Genomic DNA, 27,990 nt, shown 5'->3' with positions numbered 1-27,990 from the left:
CCTTTGTTTATCCAGAAATAGAGTTTATTCTTTAATAAATAACTTGGAGGAGAAGTAAGAAGAAAGCAGAACACTGGTGACACTTGACACCCAAGTGGCTTTGGACGTGCAAGGGAAATTTCTGCTCTGCAGCCCCTTCTGCTTTTGCCTTTCAATTTTATTTCCCCCTTTCAGTTTGCTCTGGCCAAGGCTGAGGTGAGGAAGGGGGGGATGTGTAGTCCCAAGGAGCCTCCCCCTCCTCCTTCTTGTGTGGTCAGGAGGGAGCAGACAGCTCTGCCTCAATCCTACTCCTTGATGCAAATGGCTTCATGCATAATTGAAGCTCAGTGTTGCTTACACTGAGTAATCATCCCCACTCGAGCTGAACTGGGGAGGGAGAGCTTGCTTCTTGCAAGCCTCTTATTTTTATTGTTGTTTTCTCCCCAAAGTGTCTCTGAAGTGCTGGGGGAACAGGTTTTTCCCACCCTCTATCTGGTGCTTGCTGGAGCCTGAGCTTCACAAGTGAACCAGGGCTGATGACCATGGGTGGATTCCCCTGCCCCTGCATCCAACCAGGGGGGATAGATTTTTTTTTTTTTTATTTTTTTTTTTTTTTTTTTTTTTTTTATTTTTTTTTTTTTTTTTTGCAGCTATGGGAGCTGGTTGGGATGAGTTTTAACCCCAAACTGAGCTGGGGATGTCTTCCCCTCACTCTAGGTCATGAGCTCCCAAACCTCATCTTGAAGCATACTGGGCACTGAGCACAGATTTCAATGAACATCTTGGGTTCCACCTGGCTCATGTGGCCTTGGGGACAGAGCTCTGCTCCCTGGGGCATGGCAGGACCTACCAGCAGTGCTGCTTATTATGGGCTGTTACCACAACCTTTGATTTTTCTCTCTTGGTTTTGTGGTGCTTGTTTTTTTTTTCCCCTCCCCTTTCAAAGAGCCTTAGCGTTTTAATTATTTATTTGGAGCGTGATTAATGTTTTGTCTGACGTTGTTCTGCCAGGGGAGCCCCGGTACATTTTGGTTTAGTGAGAGCTAATTAAGAAGTCCCATCAAGCATGTCATCCCTTGTCTTACAAGTCCCTTCAGGGCTCCTCCAGCAGGGCTGGGTTACAAAAAGGCAAAGCTGGAACCCAGGGCTCTGGGGAGGGGGGCTGGGGTTGCTTCTGGAGGGTGCCCCCCTCCAAACTGGGGGGGTTGCTCCAGCCAAGCACCCTTGTCCTGGGGTCAAGGCAAGAGTGAGAGGCTGCTGCCTCCAGGAGGTGGAGATACGAAGGAATTTTAGTCTCAAATTCGCCTTTTCTGGGTGTATTTTAGGGGGCTGATGCTCTCAGGCTGGAGCTGCTGGGTCCCCGTGTCCTCCCTCCCCCCCCCCAAGCAGGGTGTGATGACATCATTGCCCCCCCATGTGACGTCACATGGCGGCAGGGGTGCCTGGTGCCTGGAGAGGGGCAGCAGGGCGCGTGGCGTGGGGCATCCGTGTGTCCCCACTGCCACCCAGTGGTGGGAGAGCACCCAGCAGAGCCCGTGGGGTGAGGGGGGGTCATGTCCCTGTGCCAGGGGGGCTGAGCCTTGGTGGTGGTGGAGCAGGCAGCTGGGCTCGGCAGGCAGAGCCCCTCACCCCAACTCTGGCCTCCTGCGTCTGGCATTAAGGGCGTCGAATGCCCCACACTCTGGGGGTGCCAAGAGCCCAGGGAAGCTCAGGCTGGGGTTGCAGGTCCCTGCTCAAGCTCTGCTGCTCCCCAGCAGAGGTGCTGCCCACAGCCTCCTTCTCACCTTGCCTTGGACCTGCTCCATCCTCCCTACCTTGCCCTTCACACCCTTTCCCCCCCCCTTCACACCCTTTCCCCCCCCCTTCACACCCTTTCCCCCCCCCTTCACACCCTTTCCCCCCCCCTTCACACCCTTTCCCCCCCCTTCACACCCTTTCCCCCCCCTTCACACCCTTTCCCCCCCCCTTCACACCCTTTCCCCCCCCCTTCACACCCTTTCCCCCCCCCTTCACACCCTTTCCCCCCCCCTTCACACCCTTTCCCCCCCCCTTCACACCCTTTCCCCCCCCCTTCACACCCTTTCCCCCCCCCTTCACACCCTTTCCCCCCCCCTTCACACCCTTTCCCCCCCCCTTCACACCCTTTCCCCCCCCCTTCACACCCTTTCCCCCCCCCTTCACACCCTTTCCCCCCCCCTTCACACCCTTTCCCCCCCCTTCACACCCTTTCCCCCCCCTTCACACCCTTTCCCCCCCCCTTCACACCCTTTCCCCCCCCCTTCACACCCTTTCCCCCCCCCTTCACACCCTTTCCCCCCCCCTTCACACCCTTTCCCCCCCCCTTCACACCCTTTCCCCCCCCCTTCACACCCTTTCCCCCCCCCTTCACACCCTTTCCCCCCCCCTTCACACCCTTTCTCCCCCCTTAACACCCTTTCCCCCCCCCCTTCACACCCTTTCCCCCCCCCCCTTCACACCCTTTTCCCCCTTGGCCTCTTGCTGAAGGTGGGGTGAAGGCTCCTTTCAGCTGCTGGGTATCCATCCCACCTCTCCATTTTTATCATTCCCTTCTCCTGGCAGAGCAGGAGGGTCCCTCCAGGGGTCCAGCTGACATGGCTCCATCCTTGGGTATCAGCCCTGGAGGAGGATGTAGCTCACCCCTCTGTCTGGGAGCAGGGGGAAGCTGCAGCCATCCTACACTCTGGAGGCCTTCAGCAAGCTGTGAAATTACAAATTGGCAAGCACCAAGTGCAAATGAGGATTAATTAGCATTCCAGAGCCACAAGCACCCCTCTCAGCCCCCTGTCTGTCTGGGCTGGGCTTATCCATCTCCAACACATGGCTGCCAGGAGGGCTTGGCTGGCAGAGCCTGGAGAGGAGCAGGGGAGAAGAGGCTCTGGGTAGGGTGTCAGTGTCAAATTGCAGCAGGGGGACTCCATAAACTGGGCTGAGGCTCTCAGTGTCCGGATTTGTAGCTCAGGGTGAGCTTTGAACCCCTGGTTCTTCTCTGCTGGGAGTCCCCTGGGCTAGGGAGGCAAAGGGCTGCAGGATATTGCAGGAGAGGGTTGGGACTGGGCATGGGTTTGGGGTGCTGTGTGCAGCAGGGATGCACTCAGCTGTCTGCAAACCTCCTTGCCTCCTCATCTTCTTATTTATTTATTATTTTTTGTGAGGAGATAAGAGCCATCAGTGAGTTATCCAGCTCTGAGGCTGGAGATAAGCAGAGACGGGGAGAAGGTGACCCTCAGCTTGTGGAGCAAAACCAAGCTGGGGAATACAGATGTTTGGGATCAGCTTCACTGGGAGAAAAGAATTGTCCCCAAGGAGTTTGATCCTCCTGCCTGGAGAGGTGAGGCTGAGGAGGCTTTGGTGAGCCTCTGGCAGATGGATGTGGATGTTTTCAGTTCCAGAAGGCTGGAAGGGGAGGCTGAAGGCTCCTCTTGCAGCTCCAAAGAAGCCTCGTGGCACCAAGCCCCTCTACATCACTTGCAGTATTTCAGCTGTGGAAAAATGAGGAACAAATAAAACAAGATGCTGTACATGAGCTGAGGCAGGAGGCACAGCCTCCCCCTCCTAAACCGAAACATTTATCTTCCAGCCTACCTCAAGCTGCAGCTAAAAATCCAGGGATGCTTTTCCCAGCTGGCTGGACCCTGGTCCCAGGCCAGGCTGGGAGAAATAAAGCCCAGCTCTGTGGGGGGAGAGCAAATCAGAAGAGATTTGGGTAAAGCTGATGCAGCTGTGTATGGGGACAGTTTAGGGTTTGGCTTCCTGGGGGGTGAGGGCAGCCACCCATGGGTGCAGTCTGGGCTCCTCTTCCCTGGAGAACCAACCTTCCCAAAGCCCAGCCCTCAACTGGAGCTCTTCCTTAGGCTAGAAAATCTTCCCCCTTCTCCACGTGGCTGCTTTTCATGGCAGTGAGCTCAAAAGTGAAGTCCCCAGGCAGTCAGGGTCTATTTTGAGCCCTTGCCGAAGAGAGCTGGAGTGAGACAGCTGATCCTGAGGTGGGGGTGTGGACAACTTTCCAGAGGGATTTGGTGTGTCAGAGGGATTGGGTGATCTCGGAAGACTTTCTTCAAAACACAGAGCTCAGCAGAGCCTCTCATAATTCAGGTCAACCCAAACAGGAGCTAAGGGGTGGGTCAGAGCTGGAGGAGTCAAAGGAGAAGCTGAAATTCTGCTTTAAACTCCATCAGGCCCTGGCTCCAGGCAAAGCAGCCACCAAGCATCCCTTCCTGGCCAAAAAACCAGCTGGGTGCATGGCAGAGGAACCTCCAGTTCTGGGTCACTGGCCAGGCCCTGTCCTCATTTTATTCACTGATGGTTTCTTTATTGCTTCTTGAAGGAAACACAAGGGCTTTGCTGTTTCTGGTTCCTCCCTGGTTGCTGTTCCAGGTGTTCCTGAAGAGGTTTTTGGGGACAGGGAGGGACTGGGAATGGAGGGCATGGACATTACCAGGATGCTGTGGGGAAAAGGCTCATTAATTTGTTATTACTTAGTGGCATGACAAAGACAAGTTTCCTTCCAGCACCCAGCTCCTGCTGCACCCCCCATCACCCTCCCAATGCCCACAGCCTGACCCTGATGAGTTGGATCTTGTCCCTCCAAGAGCAAAGTCCATTAATTCAACCTCATTAATAATGAGGTTGGTGGTGCAATTAATAACATCATTAATCACTTTGTTCCTGGTGTAGCCAAGCCATTTTTACCAGCTTGAATGCTTTCTCACTGTTTGTCTTAATAATCGTTCCCATCCTCTCAAATTTTATCCTTTAAAAACACCCCAAAACAAAACCCAAACCAGCAACTTTTCCAACTAAATAAAAGCCAAACCCCCCCTGGGTGTGCAGAGGAGCAGCAAGGACATCTCTGGTGGTTCCCCATCTGCCAGAGCTGCCTTTTCTTCCCCCTCACCCCCAGCAAAGGGGGACAGAGGAGCCACCCCTGGCTCTGTTGACCCCGTATTTATGGAGATTTTTCCATCTGTGGATCCTTGAGGTTAATCCAGCCCTTACTGCCACCCTTGCTTGGATTTATTGGGGAGCATGAAATGAAACCTGCAGGGCCATAAATTCATTCCTAATAAAAACAGAAGGGAGAAGCTATTTACCCTTGTCTGCAGGGCTCCAGCTGCAGCAATTGGTTTGAAATCCTCAGCCTCAAGGTGAGAGGCTTTGCCCTGTGCTCTGTGGGAGTTGGAGCTTTGCATCCCCCTCCGTGCCTCAGTTTCCCCTCCAGCTGCTTTTGCAGCTCATCCCGGGCCTGCTGGCCATGTGGCCTCCCCCCAGATCTGGCTCAGTGGAAAAGCAGCTCTTCCTGAAGCTCTGAATTTTGCTTCATGCTCTTCCTGGAGTTACCATAGGCCAAATAAAGCTCTGAAAAATAAACAAGTGACCAGCAGGGAGTTGTCCCATCCTACGTCTCCTTCTGCTGGGAGAGCTTGGCTGTCCCCTCTCCCCTCTCTGACATGTGAGATGGGGGCATCACACCCCTCCTTGTGACAAAACCTGGGCTGATCTTCCCCTCAGGGTCCCAGCCCTTGGGGTAGAGGAAGATGATGTATTAGGAGCATTTTTGCTGTGGTTTGCTTTGCCAGACACTTCCCTATCCTGGTTTGTCCAAGGATGGAGATCCTGAACCCACCCAGGAGCTGCACATGATGGGGACATGTTGGATCTTCAGGTGATGCCATGGCCCTTGGGTTCTAAAAATAATTTTTAAAAAAGTTATAATATAATGTAATTTGGGTGGAAGGCTTTTCTCCTGCTATGACTTGGGGTGGAATCAGAGAGTTTTGAACATGGTCACTTCCTCTCTGCAGCCTTTCCTGTGAGAATCTCTCACCTGTGATGGTGACGCTGGATGTCAGTGAGGGTCCCAGCTCTGGGGTGGCACTGGGAAAAGGCTGGAAACAGCTTCTCTGGCTAGGATTTGAAAAAGGAGCCAAGAAGGTAGGGTTTTTGATTGGGAAAAAAAAACAAACAACAAAGCAGGGCTGGAAGGCGGTTGTGGGAAATGCATCTATGGGGAGGACATGGGGTGTTTGACACCCCAACCCTTTGGAGGCTGAAGGCTTCAGCAAAACCATGAAGCCAATAAGAATGCCAGGGGTGGATCTGGGGACCCAGATTCTTTCATTTTTATATAACAAATCCACTTTTTTTTTTTTTTTTTTTTTTTCCCCCAGATCAGGGCTGTGGCTTTTGAAATGCAAAACCTGAAGCAGGTGCCCACAGGAAAGCTGGAAATGTTCCCTACATCCACTTCAGTCTTTGAGATCACTAAAATTTCCCCTGGACATGGTGCAAAGAATGGAAACTGGGGTGAGGGATCCCTACCCCAACTCCTTGGCACTGCTGTTGTTTGGCTCTCTGCAAACCCCTTTCTTGGGCCTTCTGCCAGCCAGGGAGGTGAAAGCTCAGGTGACATCCCTGCTCTGGTGACATCAGTTGTGACAAAGCAGATTACACCATTTCTTCTTAAGGGATAAAATGTCCCAAGCAGGGACATTCACCTTCCCCTCAACCCCTCCCTCAGCATCCCCAAGTCCCCATCTGTCCTCAGGGCATGGCCTCAGATGTGCTGTCTCTCCCCTTCCCCTCCTGGTACATATATACATATATATATGTTATTGCTGTTACGATGGACAGTTTATTTATCTGAAGCTTCTGTCCACAAAAAAAAAAAAAAAAAAAAAACAAACCCAAAACCCTGAACAACCAAAAACCAACAACCAAAAAAAAAAAACCTAAAAAACCAATTTAAAATTTCCCTGAGCCTCAATAATGATGGGTAGGTAGTTGGAACATTTGTCTTCTTTGCCACCTTTTCATGTTGATTTTATTATTAGTATTGATTTATTTAAATATATATTTATATATATATATTTATATATATATATATATAATTTTTTTTCTGCCCCTCCCACCATTCCCCCACCCTCCCCGAATCCTCGGGCCGGAGCCGGTCTCAGTTTTTATTGTGGATTCTCTGCCTGGGGGGGACGTAAGGCAGCACCGTCTGGGTGCTCTTATCCGCCACGGTCTGGGTGCTGCTGTTCCTCGTCAGCCTCCGGCCCGGGGCTCCCGTCCCCCCGCTGCCTCCAGCATGTTTGGGGGGTGGCCCCGCCGTCACCTTCCTGCCGGGCTCCTCGGGGCCACCCTCCCCGGGGGGCACCGCGTCGTTGTCACCCTCCCGGTCGTCGTCGCAGCACAGGGCGTGGTACAGAACTTTGTCGCTGAACCGCACCCGCTCCCGAGTGCCGGGTGGGCGGGCTGAGGGGACCTTCTGGCTGGCTGGTGGCCCGAAGGCTTCCTCGCTGGATGAATCCGGGGTTCCCCCCTCCCGGGGCCCGTTGGCGATGGGGATGCCCCCGTTCATCAGCCGGTAATCGGGCTGGCGAGGCGGGGGGGGCTGCGGGTGCGGCCGGGGGGGCTCCGCTCCGTCACCTGGGTCGGAGGGGGTGGAAGCATCCAGGAAGGAGCAGAATTCCCAACTGTCAGAGAGGATGTCGGAGGTGGTGAAGTCAAGGGGTCCCAGCTCGAAGGTGCCCCCCCCCTTCTCGCTGCTGGAGGAGCTGCTGGCTGTCGCAGTGGTCCAGTCGTCCGGCTCCAGCTCGAACTCGAAGTCGGATGTCAGGCGGTCAATCTGGCTCACCACCTGGGGACAGACGGACAGACGGACGGGCAGGGGGGAGCACCCGCCCCGGAGCCTTCCTTTTTTTAGCACCACATCCCCAAACCTCTGCCATTTCCCCTTGCATCGTCAGCGTCACGAGTTGCAAGGTCTGGCAGTGCCTCGGCAGGGACTGACACCCACCTGGTGGCCTCTGGTGCCCCTGTGTTCTCGACCTGGCCCTTCCCAGGGTCTGCCCTGTCCCCTGAGCTTCAACTCAACCCCCCATGCCCGGGGTGTGTCTTGGGCCCTTGCACCCATCTCTGGGGAGCCACCGGCAACCGTCACCCCCTCCCCCTGAAAAAGGCAAAACTCTCAGGCAAAACTGAGGCAGGGAGTGGAATGTGCCCCCCGGTGACAAAATGTGCCCCCTGTGACAAAATACAGAGCAGCACGGGGAGGTGGGGTCTGCAGGGACAGTGCTATCACCCCCTGCCTGGCTTGGGTGGTGGCAGGCTCTGTACCCAGCCCTCCATCTCTTGGAAGGGGCTGAGTACATCAAGACCTGTATTAGCTTGGGGACAGGGATGTGGCCCCACCATGCCACAGGGGACACACCCCACGTGGGGCATGAATGAAACAAGCCCTTAAAAATTAAAAATAACAGATGCAATGGCCTGGGTGGGGCTGGAAGGGTGGAAGGATGAATCTTCCATGGCTTCCATGCACTGTGGTCTCCCTCTAATGACCTCAATGAGGTTTTTGGATGCAAGAGGCTCATCACCCCCCTTCAAATCTTTCATCTCATCCAGCTCAACAGCTTCCCAGCACCAAGCACAGCACTAATCCTGCCCAGGCCACCCCAACCCCACCCAAGCATCTGGCTGGAGCCATCATGGTGTCTCCAGGAGCCTTGTGGTTGTTTCTTGGCTGCTGTTTCTGTCAGTATAGATGTGTGAAAGGGGGGGTGGGGGGCTTTATTCTGTGTAGGAGGCAGAGCACTACATGACAATTCAGCTCAGTGGCTGTGTGAAGTGCAGATTTTTGGCAGGTTGCTGGTTCACCTCCACCCCCCAACTCCAGAGGATCTGGCAGAGGGCCTGGCCAGCCCCAGTGCTGACAAGAAGGGGGTGGGCAGTGGCAGACAGTGTGGGGAGGAATTAGGGGGAACCCCTAAACACCCTGCATACCCAATTGTGCACCCTGTTGATGTGGGTTTTTTCTCCCTTCCTCCCCATCATGGCCATCTGTGGGCATCAGCACCGCCAGCACCCCAGGGCTGTGTCCCTCTCACTGCTCCATGCACCCCCCCCATCCCAGACACAGGGCATTTGGGAGTGGAAAAAAAACCAAACCCCAACCAGTGCTGGGATTCTTCCATATTGTTTATCCATCCACAATATTTTTTTTTTTTACTATTTTGCATTATTGCCTTTCTCTCCCCAGCTTTTTCCTTCCCTTGCTCTGCCATCCATCCTATCCTGGTGGAAATCAGCCACAAAATACCAGAGGGAAAACAAATCAGTGGGCAATATCTTGCCAGACACATTTAGTTTTCTTCTCCTCATGTCACCAAGAAGAAGCCTTGATGTATCTCCACCAGTCCCCCCACTCATGAACAGGTGTGGGACCTCCTCGTCCACGAAGGATAATTAATCACAGAATGCCTCTGTCATTTTTCTGCTGCTGCTATCTCATAGCTGCATTTCCTTGAGCACTTCTGCCAGGGGAAACTGAGTCCTTGAGCTCAGACACCCCATCCCATCCTTGTGCTGGGTGGCTCAGATCAGGCCACCTGAAGGTGCTGTCAGGGTGCCAGGTTGCCCTGGGTCTCTGCATCACTTTGCAAGCTGTGCAGAGGTCCCTGTCAACACCAGAAATCAGCAAAAACGCCTTAGAAATCCCAGCTGAGGAGGGCAGGCCCCTTGCAAGGCACTCATGGGGGATGAGGAGGCAGTGAGCACTCTTCCTCAGGCCACCAAATGCTGTGGGACAACCTGGATGAGCATCTCTGGAGGACCAAATAAGAGTCCCCTCCATAGGGACACAATCCTGGTGGACACAGAGGTCGAGTACAGTTGGGGTGAGAGTGATGGGGCTGGATGTGTGGGTACAAACAGGGAGCAGAGTGACTGGGGAGCTCCCAGGGACAGGGAGACCCATTCTGAGATGGGACCAGTTGGTGTCACCAGGCAAATGGAGGCTGAAGGGCTGGGGATCACTGCCTGGGAGCTTGTCAGACATGCTGGCTGCCAAAAAAACATCACCTTGCTAGGGGGAAAAAAAGAGTGTAGTGAAGCTTGCATGAGATTTGGGTTGGAAATGAGAGGAAGGCTCCTACTACCAGAGCTGAGGCCATGGTGATGGGTGCTTAATGAACCTTAATGGCCTCCATCAGCCCCACCTGGGATGCCCACCTCACTCCTGGCCCATAAAAGCTCAGCCTGGGAGCTGGATGGGGTCCTGTCCCTCACTCCATCTGTGGCTGCTCTCTTGGATGAACCTCTTGAAGGTAAAAGTTCCTAGTCCTGCCCTGGGGATGAACCTACAATGTGTCACTGTCACCTGGAAGAGCTTTGAGTCCCCAAAGCAGGAGAGCACTGAGGACAGTGAGCTGAATGATCCTCATCACAGGTAGCAGAAGGCTTAGCTCCAGCTAAGCTCCTCACCCAGCATCTCTGATTTATTTTTCCTGCCTCCTTGCCCACGCAGGACCTGCGGGGAGGGGACCTGTCCATCCTTCAGACTTTGGCTTTGAAGGGTGCTGGAGGCAACTTGGGAGCATCTGCACCAGCAATCCTTGAGAAAATCTTGAAATTACAAAAAGCAATTGCTTCTCTTCCCAATCCCCACCAGGCTTTTTTGTTGTGTTTTGTTTTTCCTTTCCCCCTTCTCTCTCTTCTTTTGGAGGGAGATGGGGTGAAAAATTGAAGAAAGGGGGGGGGGGGGGGGAAAGGAGAGAGAGACCTTTTCTTTTTTTTGGTGACAAGAAAGAATTAGGAAAAAGGGCAGGAGAATAGCTGTCTCTGGGAAACACCCAGCTATTATTATTTTTTTATAAGGTAGAGAATGATTCTGCTGAAAATTTGGGCTGAAATGAGCTGCCCTCTGCTCCCCGCCCCCAGGCTCAGTGCTCCCAGCATCAGGCTTGGGGCAAGGATCTCCCTAGGTTCCCAGCTGGATCTTTCCTCATTAAAGGGCCCCACTGTGCTTCAGGTGAGAGGAGGAAGCATCCTGGTCCTCCCCCCAGCACAGGGGATTAGTGTCACATCAGTGGTGGCTCATGTGGGGCTATTTTTAGGAGGGCTTTCCATTTGCAAGGGGGAGTGGTGGTGTGTTAAATACCTCTGGGACACTTGGTACTTGCTGAGGATTGAAATGGGCAGCAGGATTTGGGCCCTTTTCTCTCCTCCCTGAGGCAGGTTGTCAGAGATTAAGGGAGGCCATGGCTGCTGCCAGGGGGAGCTGGGGTGAGGGGCTTGGGGAGGAAGGACCAGAGCTGGGGTTGGGTGGTTTGAGGTGAGGAGCTGGTGATGGTCTCAACCCCCAGAGAACTGGGGTGGTTTTGTCCCCCCACAAGCAGCTCAGGGGGGTCCTCAGCATCTCCTGGAGATGCCACAGGGGTGACTGAGGGTGTCTGTGTCCCTGTTCTTCCTCACCTTTAGGTTTCACCTTGCTGCAAAGTGCTACCTTGCTGGTGACAGCAGAAGATGCCTGGTCAAAACAGGGATATCTGGCAGTGGGGAAAACGGGGAGCAAAAAATAATTCCCCTGGAACTCGTGTGGTGTCACCAAGGGGCTTCATCCTGCTGCTCCTGAGGGCCCTGAAAGCAGGAGCTGGGTGGCCAAGGGATGCTGAGCTCTCACCCAAAGTGATGAGCTTAGAGGGAGGCAGAGAGATGGCTCCCTGCTTCGTGCTGCTCCAGAAAAATGAGCATGGAGCAAGGATGTACGAAACCTCCACCCCAAATCCCAGCTCCCATCATTCAACCCCACTGGGAGCGCTGGGTGCTCCAGCTCCTTCACCAATGGATGCTGCTGGAGGCCAGGAGCTTTCCAAGGAAAAGCCTGGATGCCCCCACTTGGATGTTCATCTCCCCAGCTGAGGCAGATGTTGAACAGCTGAAGCAACATTGGTTTTTAAACACTATTTTTTTCTTTTTTTTTTTTTTTTTTTTTTTGGTTATCAGCTGCAAACCAGCCCCAAAGGTTCCTGGCTTGGGGCCCCCAGCTGCCACATTCTGGCCATGGCTGTTTCCCAGCAAGAAGCTAAGGCTCCTGGAAGCTCAAGAAGTTGCTGGAGAGGGGAGGGATGAGGCAGGGAGGATGAGAGGGGACTTCAAAGGCTTTCATGGCCGCTAATTGCATATATTCCCGAGGCTGGGGAGGAAGCTGGGAGAGGCTGGGATCAAAGAGGGGGGATCTAAGGGCCCCTCCATCCCTGCATGGCCTTTGAAGCAGATGGGAGAAGAAGATGGGTGCTCAGAGTGCATGCCTCTGGGCAAAGAAGGGGCCCAGGGTAGGGGAGATGAAAGCAGAAGAAGGTTTTGCTTGGATATGGGTCAGGGAATTTGTGTGTTTGTCCCCTTGCTGCCCTCCTGTGAGGTGAGACTCTTTCCCCAACCTGGAGCAAAGCAGGGAGAGGAGCAGGGATTTTGTGCACCCCTCCCAGACTCCATGTGTTCCCTGGGCTGTCAGCTCAGCCTCCATCCCAACCACCACCCTGGGCACCTCCAGCAGTGCATTTCAGGGTCCAAAGCATCTCCTCATGCCCCCAGCTCCTTTCCCAAGCTGAATCCAACCCTCCCAGCTCTGCATCCTCCTTTGCTTCTAGCTGGAACGTGCAATGGGACCCGTGCTTAAAATCCCCAACCCTATTCCCTCCTCATCCCAGAGGCAGCTGACACCATCACCTTGACCATCCATTCCTCCTTCCCTGGGGAAAAGAACCACCCCAAAGCCTCCACCCCAAAGCCCCTGTGACCCCACAACCAAACTCCCTGGAGCAGGGACCTTCCTGCATCTCCCCAACCGCTTCCCCGGCACCAGCAAGGTGAGTAAATATTTAATAAGGAATAAATGATTAATTGGAGCTCCTCACAAAGAGGAGCTGGGTTGCAGGGGCCTCTCTTCCCTCAGCAGAGCTTTATAAATGAGTGTGCGGCAGCTCCCGGCAGCGTCTGCTCCATCATCAGCCACTAAAGAGTTGGAAATCACCAGGCACATCTCCCAAATATGGGGTTATTGGAATATTAAGCTGCCTGCTCACCACGAACTGTCCCCAGCAGTCCCAGCTAATCACCCAGTGATGACAATGTTAGTAGGGGATTTATTCTCCTCAAGGGGTTGGGGGGAGGATTTTTCTTCCTGCCCAAGGCTTGGAGGGAACCCCTTGGTGCTGCTTCCCCACATGGATGGACACTGCTGGTGCAGAATGTTCCATAGGACATTCCCTATGGAATAATTTTTTTTTTTTCCTCTGGAGAGAGGGTTGCACATGGATATCTTGCACTGTGTCCTGGGTTGGGCCAGGACAGAGCTAATTTTCTGTCTTGTAATTTTGCTTTCAGCTCAGTCTCTTGTAAGTATCTGTACCTGCTGAAACGAACAGCAAGTTTCTCAGGCAGTGTCTGTGTCTGGGACTGATAACACTGATGGTTGTAGCTACTGCTGGAGAATGGGCTGCAGAACCAAGGGCACAGCTCGCTTCTGAGGAACATTTTGTGCTCCAGAAAGAGAAAAGGAGTAAAGAGGTCACACCTGAAATCCTCCTTTGGGAAGGAGAGGACAAGATCAATGACCAAAATTGACCAAACAGAGGATTCAATCCCATACACCTCATCCTCAGTATAAATTTGAGGGATCACAAGGATCAAACCCCTTCCTGCTTCCCCTTCTTCCCCTGTCCCTGTTTGCTTCAGCATCCTGGGAGGATTCCATCCCTTCCTCTGCCTGTGCTCCTAATCCATCCCAGCCTGGATCTGTGTGTTCCTGCCTCCAGCTCCCAACTGCTGCTGACCCCAGGATTCCAGCCTGGACTTTCCCAGGGCTGCCCTGCAGCCTCGGTGGTGATGTGAGAGTTATTGGGGAAAAGAAGGGAGGAATCTGGGATCAATTTTCCTGTATATTTGTATAGGTTTAATAATTTTTCCTATTTATCATTACTGTTCCATCAAAGCTGTGTAGTTCAGTTTCCAACCCATCAGTCTCTCTCCCTTATTCTCTCTCCTTCCTTTATCAGGGATGGGAGGGGGATTAATCCAGAGCATCTGCCATTTGGTTAATTGCCAGCCCAGCGTTAAACCCTGACACACTGAGGTTTGTTTTCGTTTCCCAGCACTGCTTGTATCCTGTGGATGGTTTCCAGCCCCCAGCACTACACCCCAAGCCATGTGGTGGAGCTATCCAGGACCTCCTGGGATATCTCCTTCCCTGTGGCATTGCCCTCCTTTCCATGGAGGAAGGGGCTGGCAGGAGGAGTGTGGCGGAAGCTCCTTCCCTGCCTGCCTCCTGCCTGATTTCTACTTCCAGTGTGTGATTTCAATCAAAGATTTTAATAATCATTTTCCCTGCACATAATACAGCCCTGTCTGAGAGTGCTGAGGGATAATTATATACACAAAAGGGAAAAGGGGGGGGGGGGGGAGAGTGGGAGCGGAGAGATTGGTGAAACAGCATCCTGCATCAAATGGACATCTGGAATGACAGCATTCAGGTGGGAACTGCTCCCAGGAGCTGGGGATGGAGCTGGAAACAGGATCTGATCCTGCATCACATCCTCACAGATGGGTCAGCAGGGTGGGGTTACCCTTCCTCCCCCACTGAAGTCTCCTCCTGGAGCATCCCACTATCCCGGACCATAAAGGGGACAACCTGGGAGAAAAGCCTTCTGTGAGCAGGGGCTGCCTGTGCCTGGAGCTGGCAGGTGGGTTTGGAGCTGGATTCATCTCTGGGTCCAGGAATTTTGATGGCTCGAGGGGTTATTTTTGTCGAGGTGGTTATGACCTGGCTCCTCCTTCCAGACCAAAGTGCTGCTGCTCAGCTCCTCTCACAAGAAGAACCTGGAAGGACCAGGTCCAGCATCACCCAGTGAAGGTTTTCCAGTTCTGCAGGTACCTCTAGTGCAGCAGGATCAGGCCCATATCTCTCCCCCCCACCTCAGCACACCCAGTCCCATGCCCCAACCCAACCCAGCAGAGATGGCCATGGAGGGGTGGATGTTCCCAAAGCCTCCACAGCATCTCCATTGGCAAACACCCCAGCATCACAAGTGCCAGGGTTCTGGGGGGGAATAATGATGTTTAATGACCTTGAGCAGCCCCTCCTGGGACCCCCCCCAGGTGCTGATTTAGCCTCAGAGCCACCAGTCCCTGCCTGGGGCTTCAGGGCTGCCTGTCCCCAGCCTTGTCTCCATTTCCTTGGATGGAGGTGAGGGACAGGATGAGCATCACTAGACGTGGCATAGAGAATCACAAAAGCTTCATTTTTAAAAATTCTTCTCCTTCACCACTATCCTGAAGCTTACAATTTGCCAGCCTGGTGTCTATCACCTACTTTTCTGGCTGAGCTTGAAAGAAATTTCCATGTAACATGCTCCCATCCAGCTTCCTCTGAGCAATCCAGAAGGCAAGGGGTGGAATTTCCAAAACCTCTAATGCCCACCATCTGCCTGGTCTCAGGAATACCAGACCTTTGTGGCTTTGGGAGCCCAGTTTAGCCTGGTTGAACTGATGTGGTTTAGCTCCAGAGTCTGCTCATGTACTGAGTTTTAGGCTGTTTGGTGCAAATCCAACTAAAATTATTGCAAGTTCTATGGGTCTGTTGTAGGAGCTGTTGAGAAGAGTTTGAGTTTAGGACTCAAATTCATGGTGGGGACTTTGTGGCTTGCTCTACACTGACCTGACCACGTTGTCCCAAGATGTGAGGGCACATCCTCTTCCAGGGCAGCTATGGGACACCACTTGGGAGGTGCTAGCTCCATGGAAAAATCATCTCCAGGCCTCAGTGCTTCCCAGCACCCTCTGGAGAAGTCATGTCACGGGGCATGAACCCTCAGCTTGGCCCAAGAGCCAGAGTCTCCCTGGAGTGAGGGATGGTGGCTGGATGTCCCCTGGCTACCCTCAAAGCACAGGAACCTGCTGCACCCAGCTCAGCTCTTCCACCCTCCAATGTTATTCCACCTCCTTTGAGCCTGCTTCCCAAAGAGTGTCCCCAGGGAACACTGAGAGCCCGCTAGGGATGCCACAGCCAGGTTGAGTCCTGGTGGAGACCCAAGGGGACAGTGTTGTGGGATGTTGTGGGGCATCCCCCCCTGGTGCTGGCTTTCCTGGTGGAGTAGCTTCCCTAGAATCCCTCAGACCAAGCAGAGCCATCACAAGGAAGACACTGCCTCCCAAGGGATGCTTCAGGCTGGAAGATGTCACCTCCCTGCTCATGGCCTCATCTGCACAAGGGTGACATTGGTCCACCTGCATCAACGCTCAGTGGTACCCAAATGCCACTGACCCGAGTGGGGCTGCTCCATCATGGCCCTCCAAGCAAAACCTCCACCAGTTTCTGCCATTCCTGGGGGAAATGAGGTTTCCTACTGGAACCAGCCTCCTGCTGGGCTCCACTCACCTGCCCCATCACAACCCTAAGCTGCCACACCAGGCTTCAGGCTACCACATGCTTTCCATCCCCCACTTCTCCCACCACATCCTCTGGAGATATCCCAAATTACCAGCCCCATCCAGGTCCCCTTCCCCTGGACCCTTGAGCCACAGAAATATTAATCTCCCCACCAAACTGACTCAGCCATGCTGGGAAAACACTCCCCAACCCCCCTCACCTCCACCCCAAACTGTGGCACAGTGCTGGTGGCACCAGGTCCCCCAGCCCCAGGGTGTGTGACCCCATGGTGCTTCTCCCACTCCCCCACGTGGTCTCCTGACCCCGAGCAACCCTTTTGTCAAGGTCAAGAGCAATTTTGCAAACCAAATCTGTCCTTTTTTTCCTCCTTTCTCTTTCTGAAACTCCTCTTGCAGGTCAGCTGGGCTGTGCCCCATCAGGTCCCCCAGGGGCCTGGTGGGCTGGGGGGGTTGTGCTGGTTCTGCTCCCCCCAGCCCAGCCCCAGGAGCCAGAGGAAAAGCATGGGGACAAGGACATTGGAACCTGCAGCTACCAGGACCCATGCAGGGATGCCATGGCACCCTAGGACTTTCCTACCTCCCGGAGCTCCTTGGCCACCTCCTTGAGCTCCTGTAGGATGCCTTCCAGTTGTCCGATCACCATTTTCATCTGACTCCGGATCCTTTCCCGTTCACAATGACTCTTGCTGCTGCTACAATTGCTGCTGCTGCTGGGCTGGTCACTGGGCTGCCTCTCCTGGCAGGTCTGGGAGTCCATCCTTCCCTACCGGCCTTGGATCCCGGTCCCAGCGGCTCTGTCCATCCTGCTCCCCGCTAGCCGGGTGGCCTGGTGTCCGCACAGCCCCTCTTGCCCGGGGAGCTTTCAACATCTTAACGTCCCCCTGCCTCCAAGAAAGTCCCAGCTACACGCTCGCCTCCCTGCGAGGTCGGGGGGGCTCTGGTTTGGAGCGGGAAGCAGGGTCGGGATGCAGCATGCGGAGTTGGGAGCGCTGCAGAGGAAGCTCAGCCGGTGGCTGTGGGGACACATGAGGTGGCCATGGGGCGAGAGGTGAAGGAGAGAGCTGCCCGGAGGAGGAAGAGTCCCTTGGATGTCCCAGGAAGGTAAAATTCAGCAGCTCACCCCTTGCCTGCTCCCCGAGGCCATGGAGGGGGATGCAGGGCTGGGTGTCCCCAGGGAGCGACGCTGCTCCCCACGCCGGGCCCTTGCTCCGTGGTTGCCAGCTCCAACACCGGGTGGTGGCAGTGGGGGGGTCCCAGTTGGGTGCAGGTGACCTGGGGAGTCCAGGGTTCCCTCCTGCAAGGACAGAGAGACAGACAATGTGAGGGAGCCAGCCCTTGCCTTGCCTTCATCTCAGCCCCAGCATGAGGACGAGCCCCTGGGGACCTCTACAGCAGCTCCCCCTAATCATGGGGGGGGGACACACCAGGATCGGGTCTCACACACTCTCCTTTGCCTCCCCTCCAGTTTGAGACCCGGTGACTGGGCACAGCGAGGTCTTGCTGAGCCAGATGGATCGATAGACAGAGAGACAGAGACAGACAGACGGACAGACGGACAGACAGATGGACAGCTCAGGAATTTACTGTCACAATCCAGACCCCCCTTGGCTCCAGCCCAAGCTTTCTTGCCCTTTTTTTGTTTTGTCTTCTCCTCTTCTTACTTCCTCCCCATCCTCCTCTTCCTCCTCCCGCAGGGCTCTTGGCTGGCACAGGAGGAGACCGGGGGCCACTTTCCTTCGGTGGCTGTCAGGAAGGATCAGACATTACCAGAGCTGACGACCCACCGCGGGGCATGGGGACACGTCCCAGGAGGACCCCTTTTTGGGGGGAGGGGGTCAACATCCTCCTTCCTCAGCGGGGGCCATCCCACCGCCATCCTCCTCCTGGGTTCAAGCCTCCAGGCAGGAGAGGGGGGAATTCCAGCTTGCCTCCAAATGCTCCCCCAATTCCCTCGGGGCGGGTAAAGCAGCGGAGGCGGAGTGGGGCGGGGGGTGCAACCCCCAGCTCGGGGGTGCGCGCAAGGAAGGGAGGGGGGGGATGCCCTGGCATGCTCGCGTCTCCATCTCCGGTACCTGCATCCTCCATCCCCGCTAACCGCACCTTCTGTCCCCGCTCCCCGCATCCTCCGGGGCGCCGAGATGGATGATGCCAGTACCCGCATCCTCCATCCCCGGTCCCCGCATCCCCCATCCCGGGTATCTCCATCCTCCATCTCCGCTCCCCGCGTCCCCTCATCCCCCATCCCCGCTGCCTCCATCCTTACCACCCGCATCCCCCTCACCGTCTCTCTCTCTCTCTCACCCTCCCCCGGTACCCTCGCTGCCCACCCCCTCCCCGGTACCCCCGGGACCCACCGGCGGTACTGATGGCGGTTCAGGGCCGGGAGCTTTCCGGACGCCGGGCGGTCGGAGCGGGGCGGGCACCCCCCGCCCCCCCAGGAAGAGCCATGGGGCGGGCGGAGCGGCGGTGGGCGCCCGGCTCCCCCCACCCCGGCCCCGGCCGCAGCCTCCCCGCTCCCCGCGGCTCCCGGTTCGGCGGCTGCTGTGTCAGTGAAAGGGGCTGAGCCTCCGCCGGGCGCGGAAGGAGGGAGGGGGGGGGGAGGAGGGGGTTTAAAGGGACCCGGAGCCCCTTTGCACGGTGCGGCAGCGCCCGGGGAAACTGAGGCAGCGCTCTCTGTGTGTGTGAGTTTGCTTGAAGGGGCTCTGCCTCAGTTTCCCTGCTCAGGACACCCCCTCTTTCCCCCCCTCCCGAATGAAAGGTTATTAAAGCTGCTCTCTTCTGAATGCAAGATGGGTGCTTCTCTTCCCTTTGTGGGTCATATTTGGGGGCAATTTCTGCAGCATCTGGAAAAAAAAAACAAAACATCATCTGGGATGTGGGATCCTTGTGCCAGCAAAGAATCCTTGCACAAGGCTTGCCTGAGTAGGAGGAAAATAACAACCACGGGCCAGTGTTTTGTGAGACTGAGGGGGCCTGGGGGTGAGCAGTAGGAACAGAAGCAGGAATCCAGCCTGGAAAAATTCATCCAGCTCGAGGGAGGAAGGACACGCTTGTCTCAGAGCTGAACGGTGATGCTGGGTGGCAATCCCAGGCCTGGGAGAGGCACAGGCACACAGACAGGTTATTTATTGCCTCCTGCTGGGGATGTTAAAAAAATGCTGAACAGGCTTTTTGGCACGGCCCCGGCCTGACTGCTCCTTCAGCCAGCAGCTGGACCCGAGCTGAGGCATTGGGGGTTCTTCCCATCCTCATGAAACATTGGGGTGGGGGGCTGGGAGGGTGTTGGGGAGAAATCCCTTGGGGCACAGCCTTAGTGTAAGGATATTTTCCAGGTTAAGCATGTGGCTAGTGGGAAATTTTTCGGCAGGAACCTCTGTGCAAAAACTTGCACCTGAAACTCAGCCCCTCAGGTCCCCAACACCTCTGAAACTCCGTCCTTAGCTCCCAGGCTTTGATGCCTCTGGTAGGAGGCAATGCCAGCTCCCACTCTGCCACCAGCCAGCTGAAAATCAGTGGGATATTAGGATAATAAATTGGGGAAAGAGTGGAAGTGGTAAAACTGAGAGGTAGGTGCTACTCCCAGGAAACCCACCTTGGACCAGGGATGTTGGACCAGGTGGGTCTCACCTCTGCACCTGCACAGCAGATCCAGGGAAGGTAATAAAAGATAAAATGATTTTGACCAGAGGAGGAGCTGAATAAACTAAAGCAAGGAATAAGCTGAGTGGCTGAGGCCTGGGTTCAGCGGGGAAACACAGCTCCATCTGAGACTTGTTCTTCCCCTCTCCCATGGGCATCTGATTGTCCCCTCTGTGATGGGTCTCAGCAGCCTGGGGAGTTTCATTCCAAGCCAGGCTGATAAGAGATTCTCAGAAATTATTTGTACTGCCCCAACAGCCACCTAGGAAAGTCTTGGAAAAACATAAAGCAGCAGCAGTGTCCCCCCCTTGGGGATGTCAAAAGCCTCCATCCCAGATTCAAGGGGCTGATGGACCACCATGCTCTCAGTACCTCATGATCTTTGTGACTGATGGTGTCTCCCACCTCCCTGCCAGAAATATTCTCCTACCCCATCCCTCCTTTCCTGGGATGTCCCAGAGGAGCTGGGGGGGATCCCCAGGTGCTGCCCAGCTCTGGTGTTCTGCTGAGAGAAGGTCAGGGTTTCCTCACCAGAGGGACATGGCCAGCATGTGATGGAGAGAGGAATGGTCTTATTCCCTAATCTCCCTCCCTCATTCTGCAGTCTTTATTTAGACCTTCCCTTAGATCTGATTTACTGGGGATTTTCCCATTTCAGCTGGAAAAACTGCTGGGAGGGAATTTCTCTGCAAGGCTTTTTGTGCTCACAGGCTTTTTCTTTTCCAGGGCTGTGCCAGGCTGGTTCCTGCAGGGTGGCTTTTGGCTTGGGAAGGCTTAGCAGGGAACCTCCATGGCAGAAGGTCCCCTCTGTGCCCCCCAGATCTCCTGTGGTGGCCCTGGGATGGAGCTGTCCCCATTGTCATGCTGCTGGCAGGTGCCCTTCACTGATTTATTGCTTCCCTGCCGTGGCTCGCTGGCACAGATGTAATTTCTAATTAAATAGCGATTCTTTTCAGACCCATTTATTTCTGTTTCTTTTGTATTTTGATTGGAGTGTCAGTCAGTCAGTTTTTCACCAGTTTGTCAATTCCCTTTCCCTGAAGATTAAGCAAGGAGAGATGGGAGAATGCAGAAATGTGTGTTAGCAGCACCGAGCCCAGGGAGCGCCTCAGGTCCCAGCCACACTGGGGGAAAAACCTGCCAAAAATATGGGAAGAAACCAAGAAGGAGAAAGAAAATAATCCCTGCAGAAGGCTCGTCCCACCCTCATTACTTATATCCCAGTCTGGGATTTATCCCCGGGTGGACAAAGCTGGGAGCATCCTTGCCTTCCCAGCTGGGGTCTCCGGGTCTGGAGCAGGGGAAATAAATGCAGCTTCCAGGCCAGATTAATTCCTTGTCAAGGAAAGCCCATGGGGCTCACACTGAAGTATGAAATGAAGTAGGCAGAGAGTAGGGAGAGCAAATATTAGTGTTCTTAATGGCCTCTTGTTTTACTAGCAAAACCACTATTAATCACCCGTGCTCAGGGCTGGCTTCTCTGTGCAAACAGGGCTGGAAATCAGTGGTGGGCAGCTCCCTGAGCCTAATCCTGCTGGGGCTTGAGCTGGGGCTGGGCCAGGGGTGTCCTCTGTGGGTTTAGGGTGGCAGAGCTGAGGGCATGTACCCAGGGAGCAAAATTTTATTGGAAAGGATAATAATAATAATAATGTGGTTGGGCTAAAGGACAGCAATTGAAAATTGAGTCTGAGCAATCTAACAGCTCAGGCACCTACTTATTAATTGGTAGTTACCAGCTCTAGAAAAATAACCAAAGCAAGAGCTGAAAGCAATACCTTAAAGCAATAGTTTAAAGGCTGTTTAATTAGGAAGTAGGGATTGAGGTTGCTTTAACCCATCTGATGACTGGGGGTAGCTCCCTTTCTCCCGGCCTCCATCTGAGGGGGTAATACCAAGAGACACTCCATGGGGAAAGGGTGTTAGAATCCCCCAGGATCAAGGATGAGACTGGGCTTTTATGGAATGAAGTGACTGATTGCAGTCATTTCTGAGCCTGACAGCTCCTTTCTCAGGGATCCTCCTAGATTAGCAAAACCCTTCTGTCTCATTAAAAAGAAAAAACAAACCCCCCAAAAAAAGAAAAACGGACCCAAAACCAAAAGAAACAAAAAAAACACACAACAACAAAAAATCCACAGTCTGTTTCTTCAGCAGTTTTCCCTTCTGTTTGAGCACAGCATCACCTGACTTGGCTGCTAATTGTTTTCCACCAGAGAGCAGACTCAAGCCCCACCAAGGGCCCCCTGAGGCACCTGGGATTGCTCTTAAATGGGCACATTTTTGGCTTTGGAGAGGTAGAGGTGTATGCTGAGAGGCTTCAGTGGAGATTATGGGGCTGAAAATCCCTGGGGGCTGCATTCTGATGAGCTGGTAGGCTGCCTACACCCACCCCCCCCCCACCCCGTGCCTCAGTTTCCCTCTGGGTTCTGAGTTAGGAGTGAAAGTGCTTGAGGAGAGCAGGGGAGGGTGTCGGGAGGGTGAATCAAAGTGATTCTGGTCCTCAGCCTGAGCTCAGAGTTTAGTCCCTGGGGAGCATTTAGTGGGGTCAAGCCTTAAAGCCTCTCCTCTTCTATCCTGAGCTTGCACATGGCTGTGGGGTTGGAATTTGGCATCTTGTCTTTTTGAGTGGAAAGCTTGCCAAAAGGTGGGAAGGAGCAGGGAGGAAGCAGGGATGCAGCCAGGCTGGGCTTGGAGGACCCCCAGCAAAGTGGGTTTTTCCAGCTGCTTTTAAAAAGACAAAAACCAAAAAAACCCACAAAAAACCCCAAACAACAACAACAACAAAAATCCTACCCAAATAAATGCTGAAAGGAAAAATGAGCCTCTCCCCAAAGCTTTGGAAGAGGGCTTTCCAGCTTCCCTTGCACTTTCCTTTCCTTTTGTGGGATGCAGCATCAGCAGTGCCTGGTACTGAAATGCTGATTTGACCCAAAATTACCCCTTCTTCCCCCCCCCATCTGACACCTGTCAGGATGATTATGCCTGAGCTGGGGTGGGAGATGTCCTTGGGATCTCTGAGCTTGTTCCTGTCCTCCAGGAGACCTCCTGCAAGGGGAATACCAAGCAGATGGACCTTGCCTGCACCAAGGGGACCTTGTGCTAATCTCATTTTCATGTGTTGCAGAGTGCCTGGCTGCAGGATTAGGCCAACTCCTTGGGCTTCACTTAAATTTTTAAAAGCTTTGCTTGTGACCTTATCTGAGTTTCTGGCTCTTCTCCTTCCTCTGTGGGGACAGAGCTGGTGAGGGCTCAGATGCTCTGGTGTGGCCAGGCTGGGGAGATGCCTATAAATACAAAGGATAAAATCAGTGTGTTTCAGGTTTGCTGCCTCCTTGGCTTTGAAGACCCCAAATGGCCAAGGGAGTCTCTAAAAGCAAAGTGAAGATTCCCAAGGCCAAGTCTGCAGGAGTCACTGGAGCATCCCTTGGAATCAGGTCCCCTGGTCACAGGGGCTGCTCAGGGAGATGATTTGGATTTAAGGATTTCTGGATGTTCTCTCCCCAGAGCCCATTCAATTCCTTCTTTATTGAGATCATTGTGGTGCTGGGATGAGGAGATGGAATCTCTGGTTGCTGGGTGTAATTCCAGCATCACCTGCTGCTTGGTGTTTCAGGGCTGAGCCCAGGAACAGGAGAGCACAGCCCTGGCAAGGGAGAGGTGTCCCTGCTTGTGTTGCATGGGAAAGTTTCCTTTTCAACTTTTTTTATAGTGAGCAATGATAAATAATTAACCAGGGGGACCTCTGGGCCTGGGAAGCTTCTGCAGAGCTGGCTGCAGGCTTTGGGGGTAGGACTTAGGATGGGGGACAAAATCTGCTTGTTTAGGCCACCCCCTCCCTCTTATTTCATTAATCAGTGATACCAACCTAGAAATAAAAAAAGGAGTAGTACTACTTAATAATAATGGGTATTAATTACTGCTCCTCTCTCCCCCAGCAGTGCCCATTCCCAGTGGTATCTGGTCCAGGAGAGTCTGATGTGTCCCAGTTGTGATCTGCTGGTTACCCAGTATGGATATTTCTATCAAATTGCTTTGAAACCAAATCTCTTTTTTTTTTTTTTTTTTTTCAATAGGACTGGAAAAGCAAAATCCCAGGGAGCTTCTTTTCTGTGGTGGCGGCTTCTTTGAATGCTGCAGCAAACAGCTCTTTGAAACTCAGACAAAAGCACAGAAATTTGGGTGTTGCCAACACTTCTGTGGGGTTTTTTTGGGTTGATTTCTTTTTTTTTTTTTTCCCCCTCCCTGGAAAACTTCTGCTGCTTCTGCTCCAGGGCCTTGCTTCGTGTGGTGGATTTGCAAATGAAAATCCTTTAAGCTCGAATGGTTTTGTTCCTTGGGGCTGGGTGTGATGGCTGAAAGGACATTAGAAACCTCAAATGTTTCTCTTCTGCATGTTTTTTGTGGATAGATGTATTAAATCTTCCCAGTTTCAGTGGGAAACCCCTCGTTACAACGTGCTTTTTCATTTCATGTCATCATCCCTTGATTGCTCTGGCCAAGATAACTTTGCTAATTAAAAAAAATACAAAGCATGCCATGTCCTGGCTGTGGCTTAGCAGGTGGGCTGGACAAGGGCAAGGTGCCTGGCACAGCCTCATACAAGACAACAGAGAATTTTCCCTGCCACATGGGAGTCCTTAAAATCCAGCAATATTTTTTTTTTTTTAACAAACAAAAAAAGCGAACAAAGCCAAAACAAATCTTAAAACATCTTTTTCTTCCTTCCAATTTCTGCCCCAGCCTGGCCCCATGGCTGCCTGGGGTATCCCTGGGAAATTCAGTGCTGGATTCTCCAGAACAGGGATGATTTCAGCAGCGTTGGGTTTCCATGACGACCTGTGCAGCATCCCTGGAGCCAGGACATGCACACCCCAAGACGCAAGTACCTGGGAAATTATGGGAGGGGGGGAGAAGAAAGAGCTACAGCTTTGCTGAGTCACTGCTGTCTTGTATTTATAGGCACTGGCAAAGATCCCTTTGGTTTGCTAATAATACCATTTGTTAATCACAGGCCACAGCAGAGAGGTTCTTGCCTTCAAATTCCCCACTGTGGCAGAGCTGGGGTTTGTTAAATAAACAACCAGGGTGGTTTCGCAGGGGGAAAAAGCCAAAAATTGCTCCCAGGATCTCCTGTGAGCTCGTGGGGGGTGGAAATCCCTCTGGGATTTGGGCTGGGCTGCTGGGAATGAACCTTTTGATGCCACAGGGTCTGCACATCCCCCCTTCCCGTGCTGTGGGGACTTGTGGATGCAGCTGAGCTGGAAAAGCAGCACCACCCAGCCAAACTTGGCTCTGGATTTTATTCCTTCAAAGCTCGAGGGGCTCCTTCCATTGCTTGTCCCTTCCCTTGGGCTGCCCCATGCTCTTGTGCCTGCTCCAACCCTCACTAAACCCTCCAGGAGAGGAGACACAAGGTGGCTGGTGATGTTTTGCAGAAGCTTTTAAGATGTGGCAGCAGTTTTGCATAAAATATCCCCCAGATGAATATTTTAAATGGACTTTAGTAAGATGCTAATGGATTTTCACAGTTGATGAAATTAAGGCCACGTTCCTTCAAACCTTGAGGAGCCGACTTTGAAGGGCTTCTATTTATTTATTTATTTATTTATTTATTTATTTATTTATTTCTATGGTGCTGCCTTTTTGCAATTCCTTCTCAGGTTGATGTTTGCTCTCCTCCTTCCAGGAAGAAACGTTTATGTTGGTGATGGCAGGTGCTGCACTGTCCCCTGTCCTGGTGGGATGCTCCTAAGCAAGGCCCATGGCCAGGGACATCATCCCATCCCATTGGAAAAAACCCATGGAGCTGCAGACAGGGTTGGGTTGTGTTTGGCTTAGCAAGGAACCATCCATCCACCAGCCTGGTGGAAAGGGCTTTTGCAGCCTACAGATCTTGGGGATTTACATTTTTTGGGGGGACCATCTCAAGAGCTTAGGAAATGAAGACGAGTGAGGTGTTGCCCTTGTTTCCCAAGTTCTACTGGGAAATGAGGAAAAGAGGCTTTAAATGCTCATCCCTTTTTCTGCTCCTGGCCCTGGGTTTACAGCTCTTCCCCCAGCAGCTCCTTCCTACCTTCTGCTCTTGCTCTTCACATGGCTGTAATTCCCCTGGATTTCTATCAGCTTCTAACTTACCCCTGGCATCTTGGCTTAAAAGCAAAAGCTCCTGGAGCCAGGTGAGCTGCCTGGGGGTGCCCACTCACCCCAAATGGTGTGGAGGAGGAATTGAATTCCTCTCCTAACAGGACTGGGAGGGTTTAACAACCCCTGCAAGTCATGTCTCAAATTCTTTTGTACTCCAGAGAAGCTGGGGCTGGGAACTGGGTGAGCTGGTCTGGATGGTGCTGGGAGCACCAGGACAACATGTGGTCTCCTTTTCCTCTCCTTTCTTCCTCCTGAATCTCTCCAAGAAGAAATGGGGACCTTGGAGGGACTGGGGCAACCTGAGGCTTTCCCAGCTGTGCTCACTCCTGGCTTTCAGAAGCATCCAGCACGTGTTCCATCTCCTCTTGGTTGGAAGCCTTTTGGGACAGGCTGAACAAAATACAGCTGGCTGGTTTGGAGCTTTGGGGGGAAAAATGCCATAAATAATGCTGTGAGAGATTTATTTTTTTACTGAAAGGTCCTGTGAGGCCACCATGAAGCAGCATTCCTAACCCCACGCATACTTGACTCTGCTTTTCTTGCTGTTTCTTACAGAGGATCCGTTCCTCCTTGCGAGCTACAACACACTCGATGGAAATGCAAAGAATTTAAATCTTCCTAACTTGGGAAGGATTAGACAAGTTTGCCTGAAACCTTCTTTGCTTCAGAGCCAGTGATGAGATGCGGGTGCTGGTGTCTAAAACTTCAGAGAGCATCACTTTAGTTCCGGGGGTTCAACCTCTCCATCTTAAAGACATTTGCTACAAGGCTTGGATTACCCATGGCTGTCTGCTTTGCTCCCTTGCTTCAGGAAGAGCCAGGTGCTTAAGGACAGAAGCAACTCCAGTATCTGCCTGTTTATTTTCCTGCCTTAAAAACTCCTAGGAAAAATAGACTGCTTTCTTTGAAGAGCTTTGTGGGTGTGTGGGCAGGAGCGAGGGAGGGTGCTGCATGTTTGGGTGGGGTGGGGATGGGTGTCTGAGCTCCTGGCAGGGGGTCTGGCACCCTGCACCTCTCTCTGCCTGCCTCACCTTCAGTTTGGGCTCTGGTTGGGTTTTGGCTCTGGGGGAGAGGAGCTGATGGGCTGTGTAGGGTGTCAGTGGTGCTGGTACATCTGGAGGATGCTCTCCAGATGGATCTGTTCCACTTCTGCACTGCCAAAGGAAAGTGCCAGCTCTACCCATGCTGGAAGTTGGACAAAATTAATCCTTGTTAATTTTGGAGCTGCTGCTTTGTGTCCCATGACAGTTCTGTGAGATTTGAGCTGTGCCATCATCTTGTATCAGGGCTTGGAAGCTCTTGTTGCCTGGCTTGCAGTTCTGTTGGGACTGTCCAGAACCCCCCAAACCCCAGGTCCTGCATTTGGGTGTCGTGTCTCCTCCCCAAAGCATTGCATCTGCTGGAAGGGGACAAACCAGAGATAAAATCCACCCTCCCATGGGATAGGGTGCTATCCCCTGGGGGCTGAGGGTGCTCACAGTTGGCTGCAGGTTGCCATCTCACCAGGGTTTTCTTCCCTTCCTCCCCCACACGAAGCTCTCCCAGGTGGAGGGAGGCAGAGGAGGTGTTGGGACCAGGCAGGAGGGATGGATTTTTTTCTTTTGGAGGCACATCCCTGCTGCAAGCCTGAAGGCCAAAGCTTGTGAGATGTCTCCTGGATCTTCTCCTGGCACATCCCTGCCCCCTAGAATTGCTGTAGATGTGGGGCTGCTTTTCACCTGCAGAAGAGGAATCTTGGGAAGATGCTCCCCTCAAGAAAGTGTCTGTCCTGTCTTCCCTGCTCCCCAAAAATGGTCTCAACTCTGGTGCTGAATCCCAAAATGAGTTGGGCCGTGTCCTTGGGGGAGCTCAGGGATGAGGAAACAGATCAGAAAAAACAAACTGGCATATTTCTCCTCACCTGTTTCCTTTTTTTCCATTACAAAAAATTTTTATAAAAAAAAAAATTATGTAGCTGTTGTTTTAGAAGCTGTTTCAGCGGGT

The 27,990-nt window shown here is 53.1% G+C and overlaps 1 protein-coding gene across 1 annotated transcript; it reads right to left on the bottom strand.

The window, feature by feature from the left end:
* Positions 1-6,919: 6,919 nt before the first annotated feature.
* Positions 6,920-18,790, bottom strand: INSYN1 (inhibitory synaptic factor 1). The gene is made up of 4 exons (XM_071754606.1): positions 18,579-18,790; positions 17,809-17,967; positions 16,802-17,518; positions 6,920-7,639 (listed from the first exon to the last, which is right to left on the bottom strand). Exons 3-4 carry the CDS (start codon positions 16,979-16,981, stop codon positions 6,950-6,952), a joined length of 870 nt encoding a protein of 289 aa, XP_071610707.1. The 5' UTR covers positions 16,982-17,518; positions 17,809-17,967; positions 18,579-18,790; the 3' UTR covers positions 6,920-6,949.
* Between the last annotated feature and the right edge of the window lie 9,200 nt (positions 18,791-27,990).

Source organism: Heliangelus exortis, chromosome 11 (genome assembly GCF_036169615.1).
Source record: "Heliangelus exortis chromosome 11, bHelExo1.hap1, whole genome shotgun sequence".
Taxonomy (NCBI): domain Eukaryota; kingdom Metazoa; phylum Chordata; class Aves; order Apodiformes; family Trochilidae; genus Heliangelus; species Heliangelus exortis.
The sequence above is the reverse complement of the archived record's forward strand: the minus strand, read 5'-3'. Positions and strand labels throughout refer to the sequence as shown.